Consider the following 20,175-nt stretch of genomic DNA (forward strand, 5'->3'; position numbering starts at 1 on the left):
CCTCTACTTCATTTAAGGGGTTCTGGGTCTGTAATATGGCTCAAGTCTGGGAATTGATTGAGGGCCTGTGACTCTGTTGTTTTAATTCAGGTTAGACTTTTGTTCACTTGACCTAGAACTTTTCTGCTTATACAAATCTGGTAAGAATTTATTCCTGTCTGTTTCACGTTTAGGAGCACCATGATCAACTAGCCAACACCACAGGTCTATGAGAGTCAGACTATTCTGATTGCTACTTTGACTGTACTCTCCATTACTTTAAACATGCTCACATTGGTTTTGACACTTGAGTGCTGCCACTTGGCCCATTACCCCAGAATCCTAATACTCCCATTGCATTTCAGTTTCCCCATTCTGTGACCACAGTTCTCACTGTAAAGTCTAGCCTACAGAGAAGAGTGATCACAGAGCTTTTCAGAGATGCTGGGGTTCCACCCACAAATTTATTTCTCACAATCATGGTGAAGGATGTATCTTCTGGACCCTCCCAGAGAGTGAGTAGGTCTTAAATGGTCAACCCACTCTAACGTTCCAATCATCCTAAGCCTTTGAATTGTTTCCTCTACTTTAAACCAAGGCAGGTCCAGCGTTTCCAATTTGCTCACCATGGGCTACCTTTTGGTTCTGTTTCAGCCAGTTAACCAACAAGGTGTTACAGCTCTTTCTAAATCCCCCACCTACAATATTAAATGCAGAATCTCTACTTAGTAAGCCCATATCAGTAAATTCAACCTGATCCAACTTTATGTTCCTTCCACCATTATCCCCACACCCTTAATATCCATTCCCACACATGTTCCCTGATTTCTGTCTGTATAAATTAGAAAACTCAAGTGGTTCTTTTGGTATGTAACACACCTCCTCATGGGTCATACTTTGTACCCCTCACACTTAGGGGCCTGCTGGTACTTGAGTCTAGTTGTAGGTCTAGCAGCAAAGAAGCATGGTAGAGGTAAATCCTGAGGATAATCAGCATTGTCTTACATGGCAGCTTCCTCAAAGGAAGCCATTACAATTTCTTCAGGCAATGTGGTGCTAATCCCTTTTTTTGGGAGTGGAAAGGCCTCTATTGAGGGTAGGGAGGCTGCTTACACTGGCAAAGAAGAATCATCAGAATTTAGGAGCTCAATGTCCCCAGCTTCATCAGGGTCTTCCCACACATCCCCCTTCCAACTTTCAGGATCTCATTCTTTCCCAGTCAATGCCCTCACTTTGATGATAGATACCCTGTGAGGCTGGGAGTTTAACTTGTGCTGTAATCTTGCCAGTTGCCCAATGAGATTCTGGATTTGATTTTCAGAGATCTCAGCCCTGCTAATGTAGGAGATGAGAGTCTTCTTCAGGGCACACACAGAAGCTTTCAGATCATTTATGTCTTACTTGAGCTGGGAAATCAAATTTATGAGCTCGTCGTTTTCTTTCCCCACTTTGTCCAGTGATTTTAGGAGTAACCACCCAATCTCAAATTTGTTAGTTTGACAAAAATGTTCAAAAGTATCATACACAGTTACCCAGATCCTTGTTTCTTTTAAGTGCTTGATCAGGAATAACCGGTGGTGATATTTTGTGTATCTCTATTGCCAGATCATGCCATGGACTATCAGTACTCTCTTTACTATTGGAAATAGAGTCATTAATGTCTTTAAATGTAATCAGGTAAAAGAGCCAATTCCAGAAACCCAGGAACCAATTCAGAAAACTCATCCTTAGAATCTGTTTTTCTAGAAGCACTCTTAGTATCAATACCTGCATTAGTCAGGGTTCTCTAGAGAAACAGAACCAATAGGAAGTATATATATATAAAGAGATTTATTATAAGAAATGGATTTACACGATTATGGAGGCTGACAAGGCCCAAGATTTGCAGTTGGCAAGCTGGAGATCCAGGAGAGAGAATGGTGTAGTTCCAGCCTGAGTCCAAAGGTCTGTGAACCAGGAGAGCCAATAGTCCAAAAGCTAGCAGACTCAAGGCCCAGGAAGAGCTGATGTTTTAGTTCAAGTCAGGAGGCAGGAAAAAGTGCAGTCCCAGATCAAAGACAGGCAGGTAGGAGTAATTCTGTCTTATTCAAGGGAGGGTCAGCCTTTTTGTTCTGTTTTAGCCATCAACTGATTTGATGAGGCCCATCCACATTAGGGAAGCAATGTGTATTACTCAGTCTATTAATTTAAATGTTAAACTCACCAAAAAACACTCACAGAAACAGTCAGAATAATGTTTACCACGTATCTGGCACCCTGTGTCCCATAGAAGTGGACACATAAAAGTAATCGTCACATTTATTACAAATTAATGAAGTTCAGGGTAAAAATATGAATTGGAAAAAAGCATCTGTAAAAGATGGTGGATTGTAATATTCATTTGTCTTCTTTGTCTGCCATAACCTCTCAAAATGTAAAGGAATAAATCCCAAAGTGTGAAATATACAAAATTCATCAGTAGATAAAGATTTCACCAAGTTTTGAAAAACTGAAAGAGGACAGAAAGTAGTTCAACAGAGCGGTGGAACCTGCAACTTACAGTGCAAACTGATAGATGTGAACAAGAAGACTGTATCTTAGCCTGGCAGAACCCTAAACAAATTGGTGATTTGGAAAAAATAGTTACAGCAAGAGTGGGGTGAAGCATGAGACTGAAAAAGGAATTACTTTTAGTCTACGAATGGAGAGGCTGGCCCCTTCTCCTATCTGTCTGCTTCTCCTATCTTGTCAACAAAGCATAAGTAAGCAGTTACCTGTTTCTCTAGGTTGGAGAGGAGAAGATAAGATTTTTTGATATTATATTTGGTCATCCTCCTTTGGGATGTCTTTCTCCCTATCCTAATCCTAGTACACTAGGATTTCTCCTTCATGCATGTGTAACTGAACTGTAGATGGATTGTTGCATAAAGTTGGACAATTCTCTGAGGAAGCGGAACAAAAAGACTGAGATAAAAAATGAGAGAAAATATAAGAGCCTGTGAAGATCAATTAAATGTTTTAAAATCCAACTAATTTAAATCTGTAATTTACAGAAAGAAAACAGAGAAAGTGGACAATTGTGAAATTTTAGAGTACTTGTGAAGAAAAATCCTAAAAGATTCCAGAGACAAAAAAAAAAAAAAAAAGTAGGTCACATGTAAAGGAATGAGATTGAGAACTGAATTCTGGAAGACAAGGGAGCAATTATTTTGTGTTTCTGAAAGATTCTCAACCTAGAATTTTGTACACAAAGTACCAGTCAAGTGAGTTGACCCAATAAAAACATTTGAGACATTTGAAGGCTCAGAAAATATGACAAAGGCCAATTGTGTAAGAAGAAAGGCGAGTGTTAGCTATAAGAAAAACAAAAGCTATATAATAAAGGAAATAGACCCTTGGTACTTAGCTTTGAAATCAACACTGTTTTGTCTTAATTGTTGGCAAGGGATACTTATTCTCCACTTCCTTGTTTCCTTGTGGGGGAACTTGCATTAAAATAACACTTCTAGGTTTTTGGATGATGTCAGCAACCAGGCTGAATAAGAGGTCCCTTGTTTGTGTCCCCTCCCAACAATAACAATTTGGCATCCACCCATGGACAGAAGTGCCTTTGTGGGAACTGTGGGATCCAGCACCATATGTCAAGGGACCCGGGAGTCTTTCCCACTGTGTGTCTGGTAATAGGCATACAGATGTCAGTCCTTGCTGTGGACCCTGCAGTGGCCTGTGCCTGGCTCTAGCCGCAGTCTGGAAGCCCCTGGAAAACACCATCTTAGACAATCAGCTATGGATGAGAGAACCTTTGTGGAAGTCTAGGTTTCCAGCAGAGAAGTTCCAGTACAATGTTGGAGCAGAAAAATATGAGTTTGGATGCAATGGAGAAGTAAGAGGAAGAGTCTGACTTCACCTACATCACTCCTCGCCCAAGGTGGCACAGCTTAGGACCAGGAGAGATCTTCTCAGCCCTTTATTTCTCCTGCAGGGGGAAATGAGAATAGCTTCCCCAGCTGTGTGGGGCACATTATGTCTCACCCTATCCAGAGTACTGACTTGTGAGCTGCGTAACTGGTAGATGGGAAGTGGCTTGGAGAGTGGCACGTAGGAATCTTGGAGGACAATACAGTGAAGTGGATCTTACTAACTGTGTAATGGACTCCATCAAGACCCCCACCCATGAGCAGCTGGGGAAGCCTTGCCTGAGGATCCCCACAAGTAGCCCATGGGCACCCCCAGTGCTCTGTTTGCCTCACCCAGACGCCTTCTCACCCTGTGGCCTGCAGCCTATGTGTCCTCCTGACAGCAGGGGCAAGAGCAAGCTTTTGCAGACAGCTAGTGAGCATGTGCAGAAAACCAGCGAGAATCTGTGGGCCAGAGAGAGACCACAAACATGAGCTTTAGTGCCACACTTGGGAAAGCAAAAAGGAGGTTGTCAGCACTCAGCATGGTGTGTCGCAGGATCAAGAGAAGGTAATAAGCTTAAGAATTCTGCCATAAGAGGGAGCAAGAAGTGTGGAAGAGGTGTATCTATAGAAGTTTTGAGAAAACCTCAGAATCCCTAGCTGGACTGAAGGAAGATATTTCTCTCCTGAAGGCAGTTAGTAAAGACTGGAGAAGTTGACTGCTACTTCAAATGTGAAGACAGCAATACAAAACCTCAAGGAATGTGAGAAACCAAGGAAACATGACACCACCAATGGATTACAGTAATCTTCCACTAACTGATCCCAAAGACATGGCAATCTGTGATTTACCAATAAAGACTTCAAATAGCTGTTTTAAAGAAGCTCAGTGAGCTACAAGAAAACACAAAAACAAAATTTAATGAAATCAGGAAAATGATACATGAACAAAATGAGAAGATTAACAAAGAGATAGAAATCATAAAAAAGAACTAAATGGAAATCTTGGAGCTGAAGAATACAATAAATGAAATGAAAAATACAGTAGAGAGCATCAACATCAGAATGGATCAAGCAGAAGAATCTGTGAGTTAGAAGACAGGAACTTTGAAATGATCCATTCAGTAGAAAAGAAAAAACAGAAAATGAAAAAGAGTGAAGAAAGCTGATGTGATCTATGGGATAACATCAAGAGAAACAATTGGTGAATTATTGGAGTTCCAGAGGGAGAAGAGAAAGAGAAGTGGGCAGAAAGCTTATTTAAAAAAAAAATAATGCCAGATATCTTTCCAAAGCTGAGGAGAGAATTGGAATCCAAGTTCATGAAGCAAATGGGTCACCAAATAAGCTCAACTTAAAAGAGTCCTCTTCAAGACACATTATAATAAATCTGTCAAAAATCAAAGACAAAGAGAGAATCTTAAAAGCAGCAAGAGAATAGAAGCTTGTAATCTATAAGGAAACCCACACAAAGCTGTCAGTGGATTTCTCAGCAGAAATCTTGTGGACCAGGAGAGAGTGGGATGATATATTCAAAGTACTGAAAGAAAAAAAGTGCCAACCAAGAATACTCTATCCAACAAAGTTGTTCTTCAGAAATGAAGGAGAGATAAAGATGTTCCCAGACAAAAGCTGAGGCTGTTCATTACCACTAGATCTGCCTTACAAGAAATGAAACGAGTTCAAGTTGAAATGAAAGGTTGCTAATTAGTAACATGGAAACATATGAGAATATATAACACATTGGTAAAGGTAAATATATAGTCAAATTCCAATACTCTAATACTGTAATGTGATGGTGTGTTAATCACATTACTATAAAGGTTAAAGGACAAGAGTATTGAAAATAACTATAGTTAAAATAATTTGTTAATGAACACACAACATAAAAATGATTATTGTGACATCAAAAAGATAAAAAGGGAGGAGTAAAAGAGTAGAGCTTTTGTATGTGATCGAGCATACAATAGACTGTATATATATATATATATATATATATATATATATATATATATATATGGTGTTTTATATAATCCTTATAAGCATCAATAGCATAAAATAGACTGTAAAATCTATAAGATGTCTTATTTAATCCTCATGCTAACCATAAAGCAAACACCTACAGTAGATTTACAAAGGTTAAAGGGAAGGGAATCAAAGCATACTGCTATGGAAAAAATTGCCAATTCACAAAGGAGAGCAGCAAGGGAGGAAGAAAGGGCAAGGGACTACAAAACAGCTAGAAAACAATTAATAAGATAGCATTAATAAGTCCTTACACATCAATAATTACTCTAAATATAAATGGATTATATTCTCCAGTCAAAAGGCTTAGAGTGGCTGCATGGATAAAAAAGCAAGACCAAACTAAATGCTGCCTATAAGAGACTCACTGCAGCTTTAAGAATATACATAAGCTCAAAGTGAATGGAGGGAAAAAGATATTCCATGCAAGTAGAAACCAAAAGGGAGCAGGGCTAGCTGTACTTCTATCAGACAAGATAGACTTTAAGCCAAAAACTGTAACAAGCGACAGAGAAGGTCATTATATAATGATAAAGGGGTCAACTCATCAAGAGGATATAACAAACATAAATATAGATGCACACAACATTGGAACACCTAAATATGTTAAGAAAATACTAACAGATCTAAAGGGAGAAATAGACAGCAATGCAATAATTGTAGATGACTTCAGTATCCCACTTTCGACAATGCATAACTCATCCAGACAGAAAATTAATAAGGCAACATTGGACTTGAACTATACTTTAGACCAAATGGACCTAATAGACATATACAAAACATTCCATCCAGCAGCAGCAGAATACACATTTTTCTCAAGCGCACACAGAACGTTCTCCAGGATAGATCATATGATAGGTCACAAAACAAGTCTTAGCAAATTTGAGAAGATTGAAATCATACCAAGTATCTTTTCTGACCACAGTGGTATGAAACTAGAAATCAACAATGAGAGGAAAGCTTGAAAATTTAAAAATATGTGGAAATTAAACAACACACTCCTGAACAACCAATGAGCAATCAAAGATATCTTGAAACAAACTGGAAACACAACAAACCAAAACTTTTGGGATACATCAAAAGCAGTTCTAAGAGGGAAGTTTATAGTGATAAATGCCTTTCATTAAGAAAAATGAAAGATGGCAAATAAGAAACCTAACTTTCACCTCAAGAAAATAGAAAAAGAAGAGCAAACTAAGCACCAAGTTAGTAAAAGGAAGGAAAAACAAAGATCAGGGCAGATAAATGAAATAGAGACCAGAAAAACTAAAAAAGATCAAAGAAACAAGAACTGGTTTCTTGAAAATATAAACAAAATTGACAAACCTCTAGTTAGAGTAACTAAGAAAAAAAGAGAAAAGACTCAAGTCAGAAATGAAGGGGGAGACATTACAACTGATACCACAGAAGTACAAAGATTCATAAGAAACTACTGTGAAGAATTATATGCTAACAAATTGGATAACATAGAATAAATGGATAAATTTCTAGAAACATACTACATACCAAGAGTAAATCATAATGAAATAGAAAATCTGAACAGACCATTAACAAGTAAGGAGACTGAATCAGTAATCAACAATCTTCTAAGAAGGAAAAGCCCAGGAACAGATGGTTTAACTGGTGAATTCTACTAAACATTTAAAGAAGAACTAATGCCAATCCTTCTTAAACTCTTCCAAAACATTGAAGAGCAGAGAATACTCTCAAACTCATTTTATAAGGCCAGCATCACCTTGATACAAAGCCAGAAAAGGGCACTACAAGAAAAGAAAATTACAGTTCAATATCATTGATGAATATATATGCATAAATTCTCAACAAAATATTAGCAGACCAAATTCAGTAGCACATTAAAAAGATCATACACCATGCTCAAGTGGTATTTATCCCTGGAATGCAAGGATGGTTCACTATAAGCAAATCAATAAATGTGATATACCACATTAATAGAATGAAAGATAAAAATCATATGATCCTCTCAATAGATGCAGAAAGGTGATTTGACAAAATACATTGATTCATGATAAAAATCCCTCAACAAATTGGGCATAGAAGGAATGAATCTCTGCATAATAAAGGCCATCTATGACAAGCCCACAGATTACATCATACTCAACAGTGAAAAATTGACAGCTTCTCTAAGATCAGAAATAAGACAAGGGTGCCCAGTCTCACTCCCTTTATTCAACATAGTACTGGAAGTCCTAGCCAAGGCGATCAGGCAAGAAAAAGAAATAAAAGGCATCCAAATTGTAATAAAAAAAATGACATTTTCTTTGTTTGCAAATGATATGATCTTTTATATAGAAAATCCTATAGACTCTACCAAAAACTGTTTGAACTAATCCACAAATTTGGTAAAGTTGCAGGATACAAAATCAAAATATGGATATCAGTTACGTGTGTATACACTAACAATGAACTATTTGAAAGAGAAATAAAGAAAACCATTCCATTCACATAGCATCAAAAAAATAAAATACTTATGAATAAATTTAACCAAGGAGGTGAAAGATCTGTCCATTGAAACTACAAGACTTTGATGAAAGACATTGAAGACACAAATAAATGGAAACCTATCCTGTGTTCATGGATTGGAAGAATTAATTGTTAAAATGTCCATACTACCCAGAGCCATCTGTAGATTCAATGCAATTCTTATCAAAATTCCAATAGCATTTTTTAATGAAATAGAACAAACAATCCTAAAATTTGTATGGAACCACAACGACCCCAAATAGCCAAAGCAATCTTGAGAAAGAAGACCAAAGCTGGAGGCATCACAATTCCTGTTTTTAAACTATATTACGAAGCTATAGTAATCAAAATAGTATGGTACTGGCATAAAAATAGACACACAGACCACTGGAACAGAATCGAGACCTCAGAAACAACCTGCCGCATATATGGTCAACTAATATTTGACAAGGGAGCCAAGAAAACTCAATGGAGTATAGATAGTCTCTTCAATAAATGGTGTTGGGAAAACTGGATATTCACATACTATTGAATATTCAGTGATATTGGACCTCTATTACCCCACTCACAGAGATTAACTCAAAATGGGTTAAAGACTTAAACATAAGACCTGAAACTGTAAAACTAGAATTAAAAATAGGGAGAAAGCTCTTTGACATTGGTCTTGGCAACGATGTTTTTGATATGACATCAAACTGTAAGCAACAATAGCAAAAATAATTAAGTGGGACTATATCAAACTGAAAAGCCTCTACACAGCAAAAGAGTAATCAACAAAACAAAAAGGCAACCTACAGAATGGGAGAAAATATTTGCAAATAATATATCTGATAAGGGGTTAATATCAAAAATATGTAAGGAACTCATACAACTCAATAGCAAAAATCAAACAATCCAGTTAAAATATGTGCAGAGGACCTGAATAGACATTTTTTCCAAAAAAAGACAACAAATGGCCAACAAGTTTGCAAAAAAAATGCTCAACATCACTAATCATCAGGGAAATGCAAATCAAAATGACATTGAGATATCACCTCATCCCTGTTATATAGCTATCCTCAAAAAGAGAAGAGTTAAGTGTTATAAGGATGTGGAGGAAATGGAACCCTTGTGTGCTGTTGATGGGAATGTAAATTGGTACAGCCACTGTGGAAAATAGTATGGAATTTCCTCAAAAAATTAAAAATAGATGTACAATATGATCCCAGCAATCCCACTTCTGGTTGTATATCCAGAGGAAATGAAAACAGGATCTTGAGGAGATATCTGCATTTCTATGTTCATTGCAGCATTATTTACAATAGCCAAGATATAGAAACAATTTTAAGTGTCCATCTGTGGATGAATGGATAAAGAAGATGTGGTATATATACAATGGTATATTATTCACATAAGGGAAAGAAGGAAATCCTGCCATTTACAATGACATTGGATCGACCTTGAGTGAATTATGCTAAGTGAAATATGTCTGACAGAGAAAGACAAATATTGTATGATCTTACTTATATGTGGAATCTAAAAAGCTGAACTCATAGAAACAGAAAGTAGAATGGTGGTTGCCAGGGGCTAGGGGTAGGATGGTGGAAATGAGGAGATGTTGGTCAAAGGGTACAAACTTCCAGTTATAAGATAAATAAGTTCTGGGATCTAATATTCAGCATGGTGATTATAGTTAAAAATACTGTATTTATATACTTGAAAGTAGTAGGAGTGTAGATCTTAAATGTTGTCACTACAAAAAAAAAAAAGACAATTATGTGGAGTGATGGAGATGTTAACTAACCCTACTGTGGAAATCATTTCACAAAATACGAGTTTATCAAATCAACATGTTGTACACCTTAAACTTACACAACATAATACATCAATTATATCTCAATAAAGCTGGAAAAAAAAATAACACTCCTGGCCTCAGTGTGTTCCTCCTTCACTTTGCTCCAAAGGAAGCAGAGTGACTGATGCAGTTAATGAGTTTGGGAGAAGACATGGGCATGGGTGGCTCAGCCCCTCTCTGTCTTCTCTTTGCAGATCTACCTGCTGGCAGAGAGGGTGCGTTCTGGTCTGCTCTCTCAAGCATGCAGTAAATTTAGCAGGGTGGTGGTTATGCTTATGTTGGGGGAGGTCTGTGGTTGTCCAGAGCAGCCTGTGACTAGGCAGGTAAGTTTGATTTTGGGATGCAGTATTAGGAGGCACATTTTGCTGCTGTTTAAGTCATGCTAAAATGCTTTCTTGATAATAAAGATGATACTTTGATCTGCAATTGTTAGCCTCCCCTTTCTTCTGTCACCTAGTTCTGAACTTGCTCAAGGAATAATGCCATGTAATGTACTGACTGGATCATATCTCAATATTAAGTAATATTTGCTTTGAGAAGTTTGAGGAGGAACATTTGGTTTTGTGTTAGAAAGTTGAATTCTTATCTATCATTAAGGACATTAGTTGATGATGTCTAGAATAGATGTCAAGAAATAGCATACTAATTTAAAATAGGGAGGGAATTATCAGAAGAAACAGTAGTTGCCTCTAGACTGCTAGACTGGCAGAGTAGATAGAAATGAGTCATGGAATTGTTTCATCATAAAAACTTTGAGCACTGTTTGATTTTTACTGTGTGCCTGTATTATTTTGTTAAAAAAAAATTAAATGAAAAATGAAAGTTAAGTGGCAGCCTGTTCTTTAGAAGTGATTTTGGAAGTGTTCTGTCAGCGTGATTGAGAATAGTACAGTATATTCATTGAGGGACTTGGATTGACATTCATAGGCCGAGTGAATCTACAGGGGGAAGAATTCATGACAGTGGTGATACAGTTTACTGGAATGCTTGATTACTTAAAGCTTGATGTATTATCAAGGTTGTGAGATTTTCTCGGAAACTATTGCTATAACAGAAAAAAGTGCTGATTGCCTGGTTTGAAAATCATAACCAACAAAACATGCCTTTTTCTTTTCCCAAAATCTAATGTAAGAGAAGGCAAAAAGATTTATTCACTATGAAAATGACTCTGCTCTGGAAATTGGGCATGCTTTGATGGCTTTAAAAGTCATCTGGTGTTCACTTCAGGTTTGGTGTTTGGTTTAATATCTTTGTTCATTTCTAGGAATGAAACCCACGCTTAATGAGTTGACTCTATATGTTCATTTTTTGATACATGTTCTGCGTGCATTTGAAGAGAGTGTTTTCTCACTTATACAGTTGTTTGATAATTATATATTCAGATCTTTCCCATTCTTATTTATTGTTCTTCTTAATGTGTAAAAGATTTAGAGAAAGGAATGTTAAAGTCTGCTAGTAGCTTTCTCTTTTCATATTATTTTACAGTTATAACATTTTTTGCACTAAGAATGCTGAAACTATGTTTTCAGCAGTTTGTGGACTATTACATTTTAGTTGTGGGTTATATCTTTTATTAGTTTAAAATGCTCATGCTGGGGCCGGCCCGGTGGCTTAGCGGTTAAGTGCGCACGCTCCGCTACTGGTGGTCTGGGTTCGGATCCCAGGCGTGCACCAACGCACCGCTTGTCTGGCCATGCTGAGGCGGTGTCCCACATACAGCAACTAGCAGGATGTGCAACTATGACGTACAACTATCTACTGGGGCTTTGGGGAGAAAAAGGGGAGAAAAAAAAAAAGGAGGAGGGTTGGCAATAGATGTTAGCCCAGGGCCAGTCTTCCTCAGCAAAAAGAGGATTGGCATGCATGTTAGCTCAGGGCTGATCTTCCTCACAAAAAAAAATAGATAAATAAAATAAAAATAAATAAATAAATAAAATGTTTTAAAATTCTCATGCTATATCTTCATGTTTTTGTCTTAAATTTTACCTGAATTGATATTGTTACCACACCTTTTTTTTTTAAATTTTTTGTTTATTGCAGTAACATTGGTTTATGACATTGTAAAAATTTCAGGTGTACATCATTGTACTTCTATTTCTGCATAGATTACATCATGTTCACCACCAAAATACTAATTACAACCCATCACCACACACATGCACCAAATTATCCCTTTCACCCTCCTCCCTCCCCCCTTCCCCTCTGGTAACCACCAATACAATCTCTGTCCCTATGTGTTTGTTTATTGTTGTTATTATCTACTACTTAATGAAGGAAATCATACGGTATTTGACCTTCTTCCTCTGACTTATTTCACTTTGCATTATACCCTCAATGTCCATCCATGTTGTCACAAATGGCTGGATTTCATCGTTTCTTATGGCTGAGTAGTATTCCATTGTGTATATATACCACAGCTTCTTTATCCATTCGTCCCTTGATGGGCACTTAGGTTGCTTCCAAGTCTTGGCTATTGTGAATAACGCTGCAATGAACACAGGGGTACATGTACCTTTACAAATTGGTGTTTTCAAGTTCTTTGGATAAATAGCCAACAGTGGAATAGCTGGATCATATGGTAGTTCTATGCTTGATTTTTTGAGGAATCTCCATACTGTTTTCCATAGTGGCTGCACCAGTTTGCACTCCCACCAGCAGTGTATGAGAGTTCCCTTCTCTCCACATCCTCTCCAACACTTGTTGTTTCCTGTCTTATTAATTATAGCCATTCTGATGGGCGTGAGTTGATATCTCATTGTAGTTTTGATTTGCATTTCCCTGATAGTTAGTGATTTTGAACATCTTTTCATGTGTCTGTTGGCCATCTGCATATCTTCTTTGGAGAAATGTCTGTTCAGGTCTTTTGCCCATTTTTTAATTGGGTTGTTAGTTTTGTTGTTGTTGAGATGCATGAGTTCTTTATATATTTTGGAGATTAAGCCCTTATCAGAAGTATGGTTTGCAAATTTCTTCTCCCAATTGTTAGGTTGTCTTTTTGTTTTGTTGATGGTTTCCTTTGCTGTGCAGAAGCTTTTTAGTTTGATGTAGTCCCCTTTGTTTATTTTTTCTATTGTTTCTCTTGCCCGGTCAGAATTGGTGTTTGAAAAGATGTTGCTAAGACCGATGTTGAAGAGCGTATTGCCTATGTTTTCTTCTAGAAGTTTCACAGTTTCAGGTCTTACATTCAAGTCTTTAATCCATTTGGAGTTAATTTTTGTGTATGGTGTAAGGTAAGGGTCTACTTTCATTTCTTTGCATATGGCTATCCAGTTTTCCCAACACCATTTGTTGAAGAGACTTTCCTTTCTCCATTGTATGTTCTTGGCTCCTTTGTGAAAGATTAGCTGTCCATAGATGTGTGGGTTTATTTCTGGGCTTTCGATTCTATTCCATTGATGTGTGTGTCTGTTTTTGTGCCAGTACCATGCTGTTTTGGTTACTACAGCTTTGTAGTATATTTTGAAATCAGGGAGTGTGATACCTCCAGCTTTGTTCTTTTTTCTCAGGATTCCTTTAGCTATTCCAGATCTTTTGTTGTTCCATATAAATTTTAGGATTCTTTGTTGTATTTCTGTGAAAAATGTTGTTGGAACTTTGATAGGGATTGCATTGAATCTATAGATGTCTTTAGGAAGTATGGACATCTTAACTATGTTAATTCTTCCATTTCAAGAGCATGGAATATCTTTCCATTTCTTTGTGTCTTCTTCAATTTCTTTCAGAAATGTTTTATAGTTTTCAGTGTACAGATCTTTCACCTCTTTGGTTAAGTTTATTCCTGGGTATTTTATTCTTTTTGTTGCAATTGTAAATGAGGTGGTATTCTTAATTTCTCTTTCTGCTACTTTGTTGTTAGTGTACAGAAATGCAACTGATTTTTGTCTGTTGATTTTGTATCCTGCAACTTTACCATATTCGTTTATTACTTCTAAAAGTTTTCTGGTGGATTCTTTAGGGTTTTCTACATATAAAATCATGTCATCTGCAAATAGTGACAGTTTCACTTCTTCCTTTCCAATTTGGATCCCTTTTATTTCTTTCTCTTGCCTGATTGCTCTGGCTAGGACTTCCAGTACTATGTTAAATAGGAGTGGTGACGGTGGGCATCCTTGTCTGGTTCCTGTTCTTAGAGGGATAGCTTTCAGTTTTTCACCATTGAGGATGATATTAGCTGTGGGTTTCTCATATATGGTCTTTATTATGTTGAGATACTTTCCTTCTATCCCCATTTTATTCAGAGTTTTTATCATAAATGGATTCTGTATCTTGTCAAATGCTTTCTCTGCATCTATTGAGATGATCATGTGATTTTTATTTTTCATTTTATTAATTTGGTGTATTACGTTAATTGATTTGCGAATGTTAAACCATCCCTGCATCCCTGGAATAAATCCCACTTGCTCATGGCGTATAATCTTTTTAACGTATTGTTGTATGCGATTTGCTAGTATTTTGTTGAGAATTTTTGCCTCGATGTTCATCAGTGATATTGGCCTGTAATTTTCTTTTTTTTTTGTGTTGTCCTTGTCTGGTTTTGGTATCAGAGCAATGTCAGCTTCGTAGAATGTTAGGGAGCTTCCCCCCCTCCTCAATTTTTTGGAAGAGTTTGAGAAGGATCGATATTAAGTCTTCTTTGTATGTTTGGTAGAATTCACCAGGGAAGCCGTCTGGTCCTGGACTTTTATTTTTGGGGAGGTTTGTGATTACTGTTTCGATCTCCTTACTGGTGATTGGTCTATTCAAATTCTCTATATTTAGGTTTGCCTAATAGAATTTTTGCCCAACTCTTTTCAGGGTCATTTTGTTTTAAGTGTGTGCCTTGTGAATAGCATATAATTACATTTTATTTTATGGCCCCATCTGAGCTTTTCTTTCTTTGGAAAACAGTTTTTTAAAAAAAAAAATTACAGGAATATTACATTTTCATTATTAAAAAATTCAAAAATATTCTACAGAACAAAAAATAAAGGTCCCTTCTTGCTACCCTAATACTGTGTTGTATATCTGTCCAGTCCTCTTTCTGGGCATGTACAAATGTATGTATTCCCCACCACCCCCAGTAAACTTTAGGATTAGACTTTAAATACTGTTCTAAAATGTTTTTACTCATCTGCACAGTGCAGAGATCCTTCATGTCATTGTGTGGAAATCCGCTTCATTCCATTATAGATATACCAAATATTTAACCACACTGTAGATGTCTATATTGTCTACAGTTTATATATTTATTTTTTTACTAGCACTGAACACTCTTCTACATTAAATTGCACCTACTTTTGTGAGTACGTCTGTAGGAGAGATTTCCAGGAGTAGACTTTTTAAATTAAGGAATATGTACGTTTAAAATTTGATAGAAACTGCCAATTTACCTTTCAATAAGGTGGTAACAATTTACATTCCACTAATTGTATATGAAGGTATCTTATTTTCCCTTGCATTCTTGCTAACATTGTATGTTATTAATCTTTAAGTTTTGACATCTTGATTAAGTGACAAAAAAAAACCCCTCATTATTATTTTAGTTTGCATTTCCTTTCTTGGGCATCTTTTCCTATCTTTATTAGCTCTATGTATTTTTTTCTAAGTCTATGTTCATATCTTTCTGTTTTTCTGTTGGGTTGTCATTTTATTATTGTTTTTAAAGGCTCTTCATATATAAAGAATATTAACTGCCAGTCAGTTATGTCTGTTGTAAATATTTTTTACAGTTTATCATTTTTCTTTGTCATAAAGAAATTTTAAAATATCATGGAGTCATTGCAGTTTTGTCTGTTTTATCTTGGTTTTCTGTCATGCTTAGAAAATGTTTTTATATCCCAATATAATATATATATTCTGTGTTTTCTTTTGTATGTTTAAAATTTTGTTGGGCTTTGACTTTTATTGACTCAGTTTAATTTATTAACATTTCATCTTATTTCTATGATCTTATTTCTTTTTTTAAATGTTTTCGGTTTTTTTTTTTTTTTTTTTTTTGTGAGGAAGATTCACTCTGAGCTGACATCTGTTTCCAGTCTTCCTCTTTTATTGCTTGAGGAACATTAGCCCTGAGCTAACATCTGTGCCAGTCCTTCTCTATTTTTTTTTGTATGTGGGACACCACCACGGCACGGCTGGTGAGTGGAATAGGTCTGTGCCCAGGATCCGAAGTCGTGGACACAGGCTGCTGAAGCGGAACTCGTGGAACTTTAACTTGGCCACGGGGCCAGGCCCTTTAAATGTTTTCTTAGTATTTCCCACTTTATCTTCCTGTTGCTGTATTGCACAAATTGTATATTTGTCTGTGTATGTATATGAGTTCAGTTTTGCAGTTATATATCTTTTTCTTTCTGTTATAATACTTGTTTTTTTATAACACATTAGTATAAAACACATTAATATATTTTCCCCACTGACGTCAAGAATGAAAATAGTGTCTACTGATTTCTCCTATGTAAGATGTATCACTATTACTTCCAAACCCCCACACGCGTTTTTTTTGTTGGAAAAATATTGGCTTTAAACTCCAGGTTATTACTAACATATGTAGATATATGTGAAGGCCTTTTGTCTTTTTGCATTTTGTTAAGTTTTCTCACTATGTCAGTGACATTTGTGTACAAGAAGGATGGCAAATGCTTGGTATGTGTACCTTTACTGTCACAGTGATGGAGTCAAATACCAAACATTTTGAACAGCCATGAGGTAGGATAGGTTGAATCTTCTCCTTTCTGGCCTCTACTAAAGGCTGGATTCTGGGCCCTTGAACAGGCTGACAATTTGATACTACTTCAGACCTATATTCTTTTTATATTTACCCAACATTTATTTAGGGGAGAAGTTAAACATTAAGTGCGAAAAAAAGTAGAAAAGGAAAACTCTTCACCTTCTTTCTTTATTGTCCCAGGTAGCTCATCTTTGGCTCCAAACGTACATCCTGAAATCAGTAAACGAGAAGACCTTTAGTTACCTTCACCTGCCCTCCTTCATGTGTGGTTGGTGGTGGTGGCGGGGGGTGGGTAGTGTTGGAGAGGATGGGCTTACTTCACCACTCCAAGCAGTTTATCAGTGTATTCCTTCCAGTTTGGTTCCACCCATTCCACAAAGTAAACACTGCCAGTCAGAACACCCTTTTCCACTGAGAACTTGGGATTTTTCTGCTCCCTAAAGTAAATCTGCCAGATATTAATATATTTTGTCTTATTTCTTTGATCTTATTTAATGTTTCAACTCTCCACTGTAAATCAGTGTTGAAAGAAAAGTCTTGTTTTAGCTGAATAGGGAAGCTACTGGTAAATATCTCCTCAAAAGACTTATGGATATAAGTATTTTCAAATCTTTATCCAGGCGAAATGGATGGGTGGAGGACAGGTGAGAAGTGACTTATTACTGTGGAATCTTCTGTACTTTAAATTTTTTTAATCATATAAATATGTATATATTTTAAAAAATTAATTGAAAGTTATTGGAGGAAACAGAATTTGGGGATCCTCTGACTCTATAATTCTGTTGAAACTCATGTAGTTTTTAGAATAATAAAGGAACCTGTTGATATTTCAATGTTTGTTCTCTAATTGCTCTTTATTTTCTTAGAGCATTTAAACATTCTGGTTTTGTGTAGTTGGCTACCTAACAAAATTTTAAAATAACACTCAACATTCTTTAAAAAATGGTTAGTCTTTTTTCTAACTTATCACGAAAGAGCAGTTTTTCATAAAGATGTCAATTTTTCGGAAAATTTCTAAGTTTTTAGTGATTCCTTTAGGTCTTTAATGTTTTTCTCAGATAATGATACTTTTTATATCTCTTTCAATGTTTAGGACTCATTTCTGTTTCATATCTCGTTGCATGAACTAGAATTTGCAGAACTATATAAGATAATAATGATTTATTTTCAATGCACTTTTAATAGAAATGCCTCTATTGTTTCGTAATTAATCGTGATACTGGAAGATAGGTTTTGTCTTATCAACAAAGTATCCCTTTATTCTTATTTTTGGAAGAATTTTAAAAATTAAAATGTTTCAAATGCTATTTTGATATCTGTTTTAATAATGACAATTTGTGTGAGGAATTATTAATAGATTTCCTATCATTGAGCCTTTCTTGTACTAGTGGGATCATCTCTATCTGGCTACTTTTGACTTGAAAAAAATCCATTTGTGAATATTTTACTTAGGATTTTCACATTATATTTGTATGGAAGGATAGATTATAGTTTTTTGTTTTGGCCGTTGTGTCATTTTTGTCTTTTTTGTTTATTAGTTCTATGTCAATTAGTTAATTTTAGTTATTTGTCTACATTTTCAAATATATAATATGGAATGAACTATTCCTTAAAAATTTAAAAGAATTAACCAATAAAATAATTATGTCTAGATCTTTTTTTCTGGCTAGTTTACTAATGTGTTCAATTTTTCTTTGCTCATTACTTCATTTTTTTTTAAGGTCTGTAGAAACTTCCAGTGTGTAAATGCTTCTGTTCTGAATTATGATTGTGATATACAGAAAAAGTGTCATGGACATGGGGTAAGTAATATTCTCTTTGTTCATGAAAGTAGTGCTGAATAATGAGAATTCTTGGTGAGGATTAGATGAAACTTCTCAAGATTTTTAGATATTGGGGAATTGAGTTACCTGATAAATTTTTCATTTTTAAAGAGTATCTGTGAATCTGCATGAATTTGGTCCTTTCTCTTGGTTTCCATTCTTGAGTTCATGATTTAGAGCAACATTCACAATTAACAAAAGTGGTGTTTTGATTGTTTTGAAGGTATGTAATAGCAATAAGAATTGTCACTGTGAAAATGGCTGGGCTCCCCCAAGTTGTGAGACTAAAGGATACGGAGGAAGTGTGGACAGTGGACCTACATACAATGGCAAGTAATATAGAAGAAAATTAGTGTGATGCCCAAGAAAATTGGGCATCCTTGTACCTCTCCCTCACTTCCCACATCAGTTATACGTTAAATTATGTTGATTCTGCCTCCTAAATTCCTCATGAATGTTTTCATTTTTTTCATCCCCATTAATTACCTTTAGTTTCTTGCCTGGACTTACATACTAGCCTCTTAACTAGGCTCTGTGTTTCCCATCTTACTTCCTATAATCCATGTTCCACAGTACATTACAGAGTTTTAGTGTTTTCCTTCAAGAATTCAGTTTTAAGTCAGTGTCCTGCTTTAAATTTAGTGCTTCGTCATTATTATTAGAATTAAGTCCAAAAATCTTTAAGATGGCTTAAATGCCTCTGCATGATTTGCCCCTGGTTTAACTTTTCCAGTCTCATTTCACTATGCTTCAGACATTGTAACTTCTTTTATTTCGTCTGAAAGGTTACACTCTTTTACCTCTAGAGGGCTTCATACCATATTATATTGACATTGTTGGAACTTGGCTAATTGCTACTCAGATTTCAGTTTATACCTTCTTTCCTCTAGGAAGTTTTCCCTGAATGCCTAAATCTGAATTAATATGCCCCTTCTATGTGTTTTCCTGTTACAGTAAGCACTATCACATACTATAGTAATTACCTATTGACTTATTTTTATTCCCTGATAGACTGTGAATGAGCTCCTTGTTCACCAGTATGTTCCTAGTGAGAATATATATGTTCCTAGTGAGAATATATACTTTCTTTCTTTTGGGTAAATACTAGGTGGAATGGCTGGCTCATAGAGTAGGTTTATGTTTAGCATTTTAAGAAACTGCCAAACTGTTTCCCAAAGTGGTTGCACCATTTTACATTCTCTCCAGCTGTGTATGAGGGTTCCAATTTCTCTGCATCCTCTCCAACACTTGGTATGGTCAGCCTTTTTAATTTTACCCATTCTAGTAGGTATGTAGTGGTATTTCATTGTGGTTTTAATTTGTATTTCTCTAGTTACTAATGATGTTGAGCATCTTTTCATGGGCTTATTTGCCATCCACATATCTTCTTTGGTGATGTGTCTGTTCAAATCTTTTGCCCAGTTTTTTTTTTTTTTTTTTTGTGAGGAA

General features: G+C 35.9%; 1 protein-coding gene across 1 annotated transcript in view; it reads left to right on the plus strand.

Annotated features, from left to right (window-relative positions):
- ADAM9 (ADAM metallopeptidase domain 9) overlaps positions 1 to 20,175 on the plus strand; it is a 148,625-nt gene that overhangs the window by 111,657 nt on the left and 16,793 nt on the right. Inside the window, exons 17-18 of the mRNA XM_058525256.1 lie at positions 18,625 to 18,705; positions 18,950 to 19,055. Of these exons, the coding sequence (XP_058381239.1) occupies positions 18,625 to 18,705; positions 18,950 to 19,055 (187 nt within the window). The remainder of the gene's footprint in view (positions 1 to 18,624; positions 18,706 to 18,949; positions 19,056 to 20,175) is intronic.

This window comes from Diceros bicornis, chromosome 29 (genome assembly GCF_020826845.1).
Source record: "Diceros bicornis minor isolate mBicDic1 chromosome 29, mDicBic1.mat.cur, whole genome shotgun sequence".
NCBI classification, from domain to species: domain Eukaryota; kingdom Metazoa; phylum Chordata; class Mammalia; order Perissodactyla; family Rhinocerotidae; genus Diceros; species Diceros bicornis.